Source organism: Pongo pygmaeus, chromosome 1 (genome assembly GCF_028885625.2).
Source record: "Pongo pygmaeus isolate AG05252 chromosome 1, NHGRI_mPonPyg2-v2.0_pri, whole genome shotgun sequence".
NCBI classification, from domain to species: Eukaryota; Metazoa; Chordata; class Mammalia; order Primates; family Hominidae; genus Pongo; species Pongo pygmaeus.
The window spans coordinates 98793253-98805384 of record NC_072373.2 but is presented as its reverse complement, the minus strand read 5'-3'; the positions used below and the strand labels follow the sequence as shown (position 1 = coordinate 98805384).

General features: G+C 37.3%; 1 protein-coding gene across 4 annotated transcripts in view; it reads left to right on the top strand.

Moving 5' to 3' along the window:
- Nucleotides 1–12132, top strand: part of SNX27 (sorting nexin 27) — a 92640-nt gene that overhangs the window by 44352 nt on the left and 36156 nt on the right. For all 4 annotated transcript variants that reach the window (XM_054474055.2, XM_054474056.2, XM_054474057.2 and 1 more), the window contains exons 3-6: nt 2453–2645; nt 4989–5053; nt 6383–6487; nt 10168–10246. In XM_054474055.2, the coding sequence (XP_054330030.1) occupies nt 2453–2645; nt 4989–5053; nt 6383–6487; nt 10168–10246 (442 nt within the window). The remainder of the gene's footprint in view (nt 1–2452; nt 2646–4988; nt 5054–6382; nt 6488–10167; nt 10247–12132) is intronic.

Here is a 12132-nt window from a genome sequence, read left to right as displayed (position 1 = left end):
TCTGTAAATGGAGAATGTTTTTTATTTAGGGATAATTTGATTAAAAGTTGATTTTAAATATTCTTGGCTTTAAAAGAAATGCCAGTGGAACTCTACTTCATATTATATAGAGGAATAAGTTCCAGATGGATTAAGGACTTAAACGACAAAACAAAAAATTAAAAGCTCTTGGCCGGGTGTGGGGCTCACACCTGTAATCCCAGTACTTTGGGAGGCCGAGGCGGCGGATCACAAGGTCAAGAGATCCAGACCATCCTGGCTAACACGGTGAAACCCCGTCTCTACTAAAAATACAAAAAATTAGCTGGCCATGGTGGTGGGTGCCTGTAGTCTCAGCTACTTGGAAGGCAGAGGCAGGAGAATGGCGTGAACCTGGGGGGCGGAGCTTGCAGTGAGCAGACATCGTGCCACTGCACTCTAGCCTGGGTGATACAGAGCGAGACTCCGTCTCAAAAAAAAAAAAAAAAAAGACCAGTGACAAACAGGAAGAAGATATTCACAATACACACAAATGAAACAGATAATGTCAATATATAAAGAACTCCATAAATCAAATCAATAAGAAAAGCCAAAAAACTTAATATGAAGGTAGGCAAAACGCATGAGTAGGTACTTTACAAAAAATGACACTCACATGGTCAATAAGTATATGAAGAGATATTAAACATCATTAGTAATTAGGATCACAGTAAGAAATCTTTTCACACCAATTCCATTGGCAAAATTAAGAGGATCTTTTTTCATATTGCTGATAGAGAATAAATTGGTACAACCACTTTAGCTTACATTTTGGCATTATCTCTTGAGGTTGAATATGCATACGCAGTTCACTCAGGGTTATACTCAGAAGAATATCTTTTGCATGTACAGCAGGAGGCATTTATACAAATGTTAATGGCAGCATTATTCACGGTAGCTAAAATCCAGAAACAACCCAAGTGCTCATGAGTGGGAGAACAGATTAAAAACAAACAAGCAACTATGATATATTCACACAACAAAATGCTGTATGCAGCAGAGTATACCACAAAGACATATAATGTTGTGATGAAACTATAGTATAATATTAACTGAAAAAAGTAAGTCCTTTGAAGTATCATTCATCTTGATACTCTATTTTTATAAAACCAAAATATCCTTTATTAGAATAAAAATAAAAATTTAAGAATTATATATAAATGCAAAAAATATATAAAAAGAAAAGGGAATCATGAACATGGTTGGATATGATAACTTTTTACGGTCAGAGAAACAGGGACATAAGGACATGGGATAGAGGAGGCAGAGACTATATGGTTTAAAGTAAATTATTTTCAAGGTCTTAGCTTAGCTTTTATTTTGCTTTTCACATTATCTGTTTACTAACAAAAATTCCAGTGTTGCTGAAATCATTTTGTTTTTTTTGAGACAGTGTGTCCTTCTGTTGTCCAGGCTGGAGTGTAGTGGCAGGATCGTGGCTCACTGCTTCCTCTGCCTCCTGGATTCAAACAATCCTCCCACCTTAGCCTCCTGGGACTACAGGTGCATGTCACCATGCCCAGCTTCATTTTTGTATTTTTTTGTAGAGACAGGGTTTCGCCATGTTGCCCAGGCTGGTCTCGAACTCTTGGACTCAAGCAATCTGCCCGCCTGTCAGCCTCCCAAAGTGTGCTGGAATTACAGACGTGAGCCACCATACCCAGGCCGCTTAAATCATTTTTAGACCTTTTCTTTGGAATCAACTTTAGAGCCAGTTTAGGCCACACACAAGTATCAGTTACATTGCTTTATAATCAACCCTAGGTTTTCAGCTCCCTTCAAATTTGCTTGCTTATTGACTCACTATATTTACCACATTGGCTTCAAATGACTTTTAACTTTCTGGAAATAAAATCCACCCTTAAAAACTGATAATTGCCTTTGAAGATATTTAAAAGTATGCTAGAGGTCATTTTAATAGCAAAAATAAGATCACGCTCCTCCTGCTGGGTGTGGTGGTTCAAGGTGGGTGGATCACCTGAGGTCAAGCGGTCGAGACCAGCCTGGCCAACATGGTGAAACCCCTTCTCTACTAAAAATACAGAAATTAGCCAGGTATGGTGGTGGATGCCTGTAATCCCAGCTATTCAGGAGGCTGAGGCAGGAGAATTGCTTGAATCCGGGAGGCGGAGGTTACAGTGAGCCGAGATCATGCCACTGCACTCCAGCCCGGGCAACAGAGTGAGACTCCATCTCAAAAAAAACCCAAAAAACAAAAACAAGATCATGCTCCTTTGGTAGTCCTTTTTTATACATATAACTTTATGCATGTTTGTCAAAAGTAAGTCTTACTTTAAAGTGACCTTGAATATAGATAGTCTTTGTTAAATGCATAGCAGAATGCATCTAACCAATATCATCTAAGCCTGACTAGATGATTCTGTGATTTAATTTGTATTAAGTATCCTTTTCGTTTGTTCTTCTCCTTCACCAGGTATATAATGTTTACATGGCAGGGAGGCAACTGTGTTCTAAGCGGTACCGGGAGTTTGCTATCCTACACCAGAACCTGAAGAGAGAGTTTGCCAACTTTACATTTCCTCGACTCCCAGGGAAGTGGCCATTTTCATTATCAGAACAACAATTAGATGCCCGACGTCGGGGATTGGAAGAATATCTAGAAAAAGGTAATCCAAACCATCAAACTCTACTATATTAAGTAGACGTAGGTTCTAGATATGCAACTTCTAAACTGCATAGCTGAATTTCCGGAAACTCAATAGTGAATGTAAGTCAGGTTTCTGACTAAGTATTGAACAATCTGAACTTTGAAGGCAAAACTGAAATGTCCAATACAATGATCAGTAGCCTGTTTCATTGGTTTGTTGAATGCTTAACAACAACAGAAAAATGAATATTTAGTTTTTGATGCATTTGGTGATGCCTAATGGACTTTTTTTTTTTAGACGGAGTCTCGGTCTGTCGCCAGGCTGGAATGCAGTGGCATGATCTCGGCTCACTGCATCCTCCACCTCCTGGGTTCGAGTGATTCTCCTGCCTCAGCCTCCTGAGTAGCTGGGACTATAGGCACATGCCACCACGCCCAGCTAATTTTTGTATTTTTAGTAGAGACAGGGTTTCACCATGTTGGCCAGGATGGTCTGGATCTCTTGACCTCGTGATCCGCCCGCCTCGGCCTCCCAAAGTGCTGGGATTACATGGACCTTTATTTTTAGGGTTATATTATCTGCCAGCAAACACATATAGACTCAGCAATATGCTGAATTGATTTGGGAACTAAGTGGGCAATATTAAGACATTTTAAATATTTAAGACATTTTTATTAAAATGATTCTTGGCTTACTGGTGTATCCTACGTGAAAACTTTATTCATTTTACAGGTATTCATAGATAGGTTTGCTGAGTTGTAGGTAATCTAGAGTGCCCTTGTTCTAAGCAGGCTAAAGGTAGATACTAATACTTCTGTATTGAATTTTTTGTTTTGTTTTGTTTTGTTTTGAGACAGAGTCTCTCTCTGTTGCCCAGGCTGGAGTGCAGTGGTGTGACTTTGGCTCACTGCAACATCTGCCTCCCAGGTTGAAGCGATTCTCCTGCCTCGGCCTCCCGAGTAGCTGGGACTACAGAAGTGCACTGCATGCCCGGCTGATTTTTGTATTTTTAGTAGAGATGGGGTTTCCCCATGTTGGCCAAGCTGGTCTCAAACTCCTGACCTCAGGTGATCCGCCCGCCTTCCCCTCCCAAAGTGCTGGGATTACAGGCATGAACCACTGCACCTGGCCCTGTATTGAAATTTCCTTGTTATCTCACTGCCTCCAGATGATACATCAGGAGTCTGTGGATGTGGATGGTGAAACATTTGTCTAGAGGTGTGAGCCACTGCACCTGGCCATGTATTGAAATTTACTTGTTATCTCAGTGCCTCCATATGATACATCAGGAGTTTGTGGATGTGGATGGTGAAACATTTGTTTGTCTAGAAAGGCAGGGAAATGACACAGATCTCCTCAATAAGATAGCTCATCTTCTGGCTCAGGGAAGAGACCTTTCCTTGCTACATTATAAAGTTATATTATTTGGTAGCTGTTCAATAGGTTTTTCTCTAAAATACTGGTTTATAGAATAACAGTTTTACGTGATACATAGTCATTCTGTTTCCTTGTAACTAACTGACCTAGTTGAATATTTTAAAAACTTTTGTAGGGAGGCTTATCGTGAAGAGAAACCATTTTCCCCATAGAAGGTAGTGGAACTTCTTTATCTGTTTTTAGCTTTTTCTAACATGGACTGGCCTCTCTGAACAAAGCCCTTGGGAAATGAGAAAGGGTACGATTTTTAAAAATCAAACAAAGTCACCAGTTTAATTTACCATTCTCATGAGAGTGTCAGGAAATTAACTCTCTTAAATTTAGAGGATTAGCTACCTACCTTACCTGCCTGCTTGCTTTCCTATCCCATCACCTCTCCCCAGCTTTTTTTTTTTTTTTTTTTTTTGGTTGTTGTTTTGAAGCTCAAGTTAAAGTCAGTAAAGTGAAATGATGTGAATTCTTAATTACCTACCCCAGTTTTCCGAAAATGGCTTTTAATTTTTGTGGTTCTCTGACTGGCCTGTTTTTAGGCCAAATAAATATTTTTCCTTTAGTATTTCAATTTTATATTTGGTTTATTTGATTAATCTTTCCCTACCACTACCTCTTTACCCCATGTTCTGTTGTTCTGCTTGTTAATAGGTCACACGAGACTGCAAAGTTATATTTACTGAACTTTTATTTCTCTTTTCTGGTTATGTTTAATATTTTTAGCAAGCTACATCTTTGTATTTTCTATTATTTCTTTGTTCTGATCATATTTAGATGAATGTTTGTCATGCCTTAAAATCTTGTATGCCAGGCATGGTTTGCTGCCTCATTATTGCCTGCTACTGATGATTTAAACTTAAACTTTGATATGTCTTTGACTTTATATTCTTGATTTTAAGGCCTTATGCCAGATTTTATCTTTATTTTCTACAGTGTGTTCAATACGAGTAATTGGTGAGAGTGACATCATGCAGGAATTCCTATCAGAATCCGATGAGGTAAGTGAATATCTCCTTTAGTGATTATTTTCCTCTTGGCTCCTTGTGGGGGAAAATAAGTTAAAGGTATTGATTATGGGTTAAATTTCCATAAGCTCTCCAAAGGACTCCATTTTTTCTACTTCCTTTTTATATGTATCCTACTTATGTATCCTTTAAGACCTAGGTCCACTTTCTCTTTGAAGTGCCAGGTCCACTTTCTCTTTGAAGCCATCCCTGATGAGTTTTCATCAATTTTTCATTCTACCAAAAACTTTTGCAATTAGTTCCATTCAGTGATCACGTGTTGCTATCTCATTCTCTAATTTTTGTACATATAATCAGATTGTCGCTTTATATTTTTAGCTTACAAGAGTGTGAGCTACCTGTAGGTAAGAGCTAAATCTTGACCATCTTTATATTCCCAGTGCCTTACCACAGCATCAAGCGTGTTGTAGGTGCTTAATAAATATTAATTGAATAGAAGAATGAATATTTAATGCTAATATAATAGTGTGTTATCCACTACTTATTTTATATGTAGATGCCTTGTTTTCCCACTAGATTATAAATTTCTTATAGGCAAGGGCTTACAATAAAGCAATGCTTATGATTGTTTCAGGCAATGAGTAGTACTTTTTTAAAAGTGGTAAATGAAAATGGACTTGGTCTGAAATAATTTTCTCTCTAGTAAAAATTACAAGGTCAAAAATTACAAGGTTAGAGGAATGTGTTAAATCATCAAAAGCAGTAGGAGGATTTCTTTTGAATTAAGGAGAGTAAGAATTGTTTACTAGAATTAAGGAGAGTAAGAATTGTTTTTCTAGAAGAAACTTGGGCATCAGGCTAACTTTGAAAGGAAAAATGGATGAGACTCAGGTATCCATTTTTTCTTTTAACAATCTCCTGATTATTTCAGGGTTCAGAAAGAAACTTAGTATATCTCTTGATCCAGTCTATATGCCTGACCATTAATACCAGAGAATGTACATGGAAACTACTGCTTTCAGTTATTTTCTCCTCTTGTTTGTGAATTCTGAATGGGGAAAGGGAAGCGAATCAAAAATCTCATCTGTGTTTGACCTAGACTGTTTCACGCAAGTTTCCTGTTTTGAAATGTGAACACGTTGGCTTCAACGTGTTTCTTTCCTTCCTGCTTATCTTAAAGGTTAACTTCTGCTGCAGCCCTGAAGTCAGCTTTATGACTTGTAAATGTATTGATTTTTTTCCCGTTTTCATTGGAACTCACTTCCTCTCTACCACGTTTTAGGTTATTGTCTAGCTAGCTTGTTACAGGGAGAGTGAAGATATACTGGGCCATAAATTATTTCTCTATGTCTTTTCCCCCAGAACTACAATGGTGTGTCCGACGTAGAGCTGAGAGTAGCATTACCAGATGGAACAACGGTTACAGTCAGGGTTAAAAAGAACAGTACTACAGACCAAGTATATCAGGTAAATTAAATGAACATGTAGACTTGACATTGGATGGTGTGAAGCGAAGGAAGATAGATTAAATGAGTCAATACATATAAAGTGCTTAGGGTGTCTGGCACATAATCCGTTTATTAAATGTTAGCTACTATTGTTATTATTAATGTGAAAGTACTTTGCCCTCCTTAAAAGAAAGGTACGGTAAATATCCCAGGTTGTAGTAGTTGTGATTAACGCCTCCTTTTTTTTTGGAGATGGAGTGTTGCTCTGTCACCCAGGCTGGAGTGCAGTGGTGCAGTCTCCGCTCACTGCAACCTCTGCCTCCCGGGTGCAAGTGATTCTCCTGCCTCAGCCTCCTGAGTAGCTGGGACTACAGGTGCCCGCCACCACACCCGGCTAATTTTTGTATTTTTAGTAGAGACACGGGGTCTCACCATGTTGGCCAGGATGGTCTTGATCTCCTGATCTCATCACCTGCCTCGGCCTCCCAAAGTGCTGGGATTACAGGTGTGAGCCACCACGCCCGGCCAACCCCTCCTTTTTTTATTGTAAAAAAACCATAACACACATGAAAACAGAATAGTATAATGAATCTCCATATAGTAATCATTTATATTTAATAATTATCAAGGTTTTGCCACATTTGCGTTATGTATATCTTTTTTCTTTTCCTTTAAGTATTTAAAGACAAATCCCATGTTATCGGACCTGTGCGTACTTCAGTATGCATCTTCTTACAAAACCACAGTGCCATTATCAAACCTTAAAAATTAGCACTATTGCTTTGGTATTGCCTAATAACTACTCCATAGTCACATTTTTCCAATTGTCTAAAAATGATTTTTTACATTTGGTTTGTTAAAATCTGAATCTAAACAAGGTCGTTAGATCACATTTGATGTTTTTTTTTTTTTTTTTTTTTTTTTTTGAGACGGAGTCTCGCTCTGTCGCCCAGACTGGAGTGCAGTGGTGCGATCTCAGCTCACTGCAAGCTCCACTTCCTGGGTTCACGCTATTCTCCTGCCTCAGCCTCCTGAGCAGCTGGGACTACAGGCGCCCGCCACCACGCCCGGCTGATTTTTTGTATTTTTGGTAGAGATGGGGTTTCACTGTGTTAGCCAGGATAGTCTACATCTCTTGACCTCATGATCCTATTACATCGGCCTCCCGAAGTGCTGGGATTACAGGCATGAGCCACCACCCCGGCCTCACATTTGATTTTTATGTTTGTTTTAATATAGAACAGTCCCCACTTCTCCCCATTTTTTTTTTTTTCATGCCATTGTTTTGTTGCAGAAATGGGTCAGTGTCCTGTGGAATGACCCATATTCTGAATGTATCTGTTTGTTTTCTGGTGGTGTCATTTAATATGTCCTTCTATGTCTCTATATTTTCTATAAATGGAAGTTTGCTCTGGAGGCTCAATTAGATTCAGGTTCTGCTTTTTTGATAATACTTCATAATTGGTCCTGTATACTTTATATTGCTTCTCAACAACAAGTACACAATACTGGGTTATCCCATTTTAGTGGTACTAAGGTTAACCAGTAGGTTTAGGTGGTGAAATCTGATCTTTTCTTTGTAAAATTCACCACTGATCTTTCATCAAATGAATCGATCCATTGATGATTATTGCCTTAACCAGTGATTTCATTAAAGATTACAAAGTGCTGATTTTCTAATACTCTCATTTCTTCCACCGATTAGCTAGAATTCTTCTGAAAATAACTTTTCCTTGTCAACTAATGCTATTTAATTATCTTGATATAGATAATTTCCCAGTTTGTGGGAAAGACAGGATACATATTTAAGCCTTTCCTTTCATTGCTGATTTTCAGAGTAAATATATCATTATATATAAATATAATGATATATATTAATAATATATAAGATATGTTACATATTAAACAATATATACTTTATATATAATTATGTAATATACAAAATAATATAATATACAAATAATATATATTATTTAATATATAATGCATTATGAAATAGTATATATTATATATAATAATTTAGTCTCGGGTTTTTAGATTCAATGTGATTTAATCAATAACATATATTATCTTTTTGATGCTCAGATTGTTCCATCTGTGGCCAATGAACGCTCCTTCATGTCTGCTCCTGTATGCTTTTGATGCAACCTAGTATTTTCATGATATTATCCTTGCTTTTTGGTACAATAAGATGTCCTGGCCTCATCTTTGTATATTTCTTACCCTAGATATCTAGAATAGGCCATTTCCTTAAGGAGTCCTATTCTTTTAGTGAGAAACTGTATTTAGAGATCATGATCTGCATGCTGGGTGTAATCATTGCCTGTATATGCCTTTTCATTGGCCTTTAATCCTAACCTGATCAGAATTTTCAGGGAGACAAGCAGGTTTCTGGGTACTAATGCTTATATTTTTCTTTCGTAGTAAACATTAAAAAATCTATCCCCCATACATTTATTCATCCACTGTATTTTATGGCAAATGATATATGTAGGATCTCAGGCATTTATGAAATTATACAATGGTAGGGAATTTCAAGAAAAGTACTATTTTTATAGCTTGCTGATCTTTTTGTTTTGTTTTGATTGCTTTTTTCCAGTGTTCCTCTAGCAAGGCTTAGGTTTTTTACACTTTCGTCCCAACCCTGTTACTGAGACTTCTAGCTATAAACTATTTTCTAAACCTTGAAAGCATTTTAATTTCTATCCAGTGCAATATACAATGATAATTTAGAATGCTTATAATGTCCCATTCCTCTGTCACATCATGGATGAACCTAGGCCTCATATGTGAGCAGATGTGAGAAGAAGGGGTATAATCACATTTGGCTTACTGAGATACTAATAATCAACAGTTTTATCTTTGTTTTATCAACAAAACAATGGCATGAGAAAGAGATACCTTACTTATATTGAGGTTGATCTTGAAAAGAAATTTTGTTACTACCAGTTTATGTTTTGTTGTTGTTTGTATGTAATTGTCATTTATTTGCACACAGTTTTCCAATTTCTTTTTTATTTGTCATATTAGGACCTGAGTTCCTAGAGAGAATGAGTGATTCTTGTTTAATATGCCTTTATTGTCCCAGCATTTTGCTATTTTATGTAGATATTATAATGGTAATTCTTAGGAAATGGAGGTGCCTAATGATCCCAACATGAGACATGGATCATCTAAAAAGTAAACAAAAAAATTTTGTTTAGCCAGAATATAATTGACAAACAATATTTTACTAGAATCAAATATATAGTTTTTTTGTGTTAATGTATTAAATGTAGGCTGAATGTGTGAAACTGGATATTTAAGAATTTGTTTTCTTTTTAAGATCTGTGCTATTAAGTACATTTCTTGTAAGTGGTGTTAAAAATAGAATGAAGTTATTTTAGAGAGGGAAGCTGATATTTAAGGAGAGACTATTATCAGCTTACACTGGAAGGGAGAAACTCATATTTAGAGATCATAGCTGTTGGGGCAGATACAGGTGTTTTTTTTTTCCCTTTTCTTTCATATATATGTATGCGTGCATGCATGTACACATACATACAAAGAAGGATAGCTATGGACCATTAATGCAATTTTTGTGAGGCCAAGGTGGCAGAACCTCTCCCCTTACCCTCCTCCACAGACGTACACCTGCCTTTTCCTACAGCACTGTCTGACTTAATTTTCTTGAAACCAATCTATCCTGTTTAACCTTAGGCTATTGCAGCAAAGGTTGGCATGGACAGTACGACAGTGAATTACTTTGCCTTATTTGAAGTGATCAATCACTCCTTTGGTAAGTACCAGTGGCTGATACTAAGTTTTGTTTTCTAATACTATCAGAAAGAAACATTTTCCTAGAGAAGAGCTTGAAGACAAGGGGAGAGCCCACTCATTAGAACTGTCTCTAACAATCAGACCAAGCATATCCCATTAAACTCAGGTCATAAGCATGTCTGATCACTGTTGATTCTTTTTCCTCTTTTGTAAGTATAGGTTATAACTAGCAATGAATCGGAAGATGCTTTCATGAGGTTCTTTTAAATCTGAGGTTCAAAATTCATATATTCCAATAAAACAGGCTTAAAAAGATGGGATGTTCTATTTAGCCACATGTTTTAGTGTACTTTAGGATTTTTGTAAAGATTCTTAAGCGTAGCTTTCTGTTTTCAGAAGTTAGGAAGATATGTATTGGTTAAAAGCCTTGTTTTAATGCATACGTTTAAGTTTCTGTGTGAATAAATTTCCTCTTCCAAGGAAATTTTATTGTGTGGTGACAGGAAATTTATATTTTATTTTATAAAAGCTAGGGATGGTGGTCACATTGGTTGCATTGAGACTACAAAGGGGAGAGAGTCTGAGGGTTCTCTCTGAATGACATAGATTTCCTACAGTTTATGGGTCTCTTCCATATCATATATATTTATACAGGGCTAAGGCCAAAATTGATGTAGATAATACTGGTTGATTAGACCTTCCTTATCCCAAAAAGGGGGAGAGTTTGGTAGATTTAGGTTGCCTTGCTATCTCAGGTCCAGGTAGAATAACTTTGATTCCCCTAAAGCAGCCATCTCCCTAATATTTTTTTTCTTCCCAACTCACAGCAGTGTAACTAGACAGATGTAAATTATGTTACAAAGGATTACTAAGGTACCAGGACATCTGGATTCTAAACCTTATTTTTTTTCTAAGCTTTAGTTTCACTTTCTATAAAATGGAAAATATTAAATCTGTCTTTTGTAGTGTTATAAAGCCAAGTAAACATCGAGAGAGGAAGTAATCTCAGCAGTTTGGGAGGCTGAGGCAGGAGGATTGCTTGAGCCCAAGAGTTTGAGACCAGCCTGGGCAACATAGTGAGACCGCCATCTCTAAAAAAATTTTAAAAATTAGCCAAGCATGGTGACACATGCAGGTGGTCCAAGCTAGGAGGCTGAGGTAGGAGGATCAGTTGAGCCTAGGAGGTTAATGCTGCATTGAGCTATGATTGTGCCACAACACTCTAGCCTGGGCAACAAGTGAGACCCTGTCTCAAAAAAAAAAAAAAAAAAAAAAGGAAAGAAAAGAAAACTCAGCCTCTCAGCCTTTCCACAAAAAGGCAATTTAGAAATTAAAAGTGGTAGTTTTTTTTATCCTGCTTGAGTGGCTGTTAGGAAGAGGAAGTAACATTACTCAGAAGACACTTTTCAGTTTGAGGAATGCTGTAGGATTTTTGGAGGTGGGCTGGAAAAAACCTTTTGGTCTTAACAATAAAAGCAGTCATGGAGAATTGCCACATGAGAGACTCTGAATGTACCATAGCTGGGTAAGAGGAGAGGCTTGCTTTAAAGATGGTTAGTGGACATGAGCTGTAACTAGCTAATGGATTAGATATTTTAACTAAATTTGGAGTTGGTGCTGTTTGTAGAGTTGTCATGTTAACTGATCTGTGCCTTAGTCCATTTTGTGTTGCTGTAAAGGAATACCTGAGGCTGGGTAATTTATAAAGAAAAAAGGTCTATTTGTCTCCTGATTCTGCTGGTTTTCAGCTGATGTCTACCAAACATCTTTAAGACTGGGTTCAAAATTGGGCATCTGGTAAGGTCCTCAGGCTGTTTTCTTCCACTTATGGTGTGTGTAGAGATCACATTAGGCCCCACCTCTAACATTGGGGATCAAATTTCAACATGAACTTTGCGGGGTGAC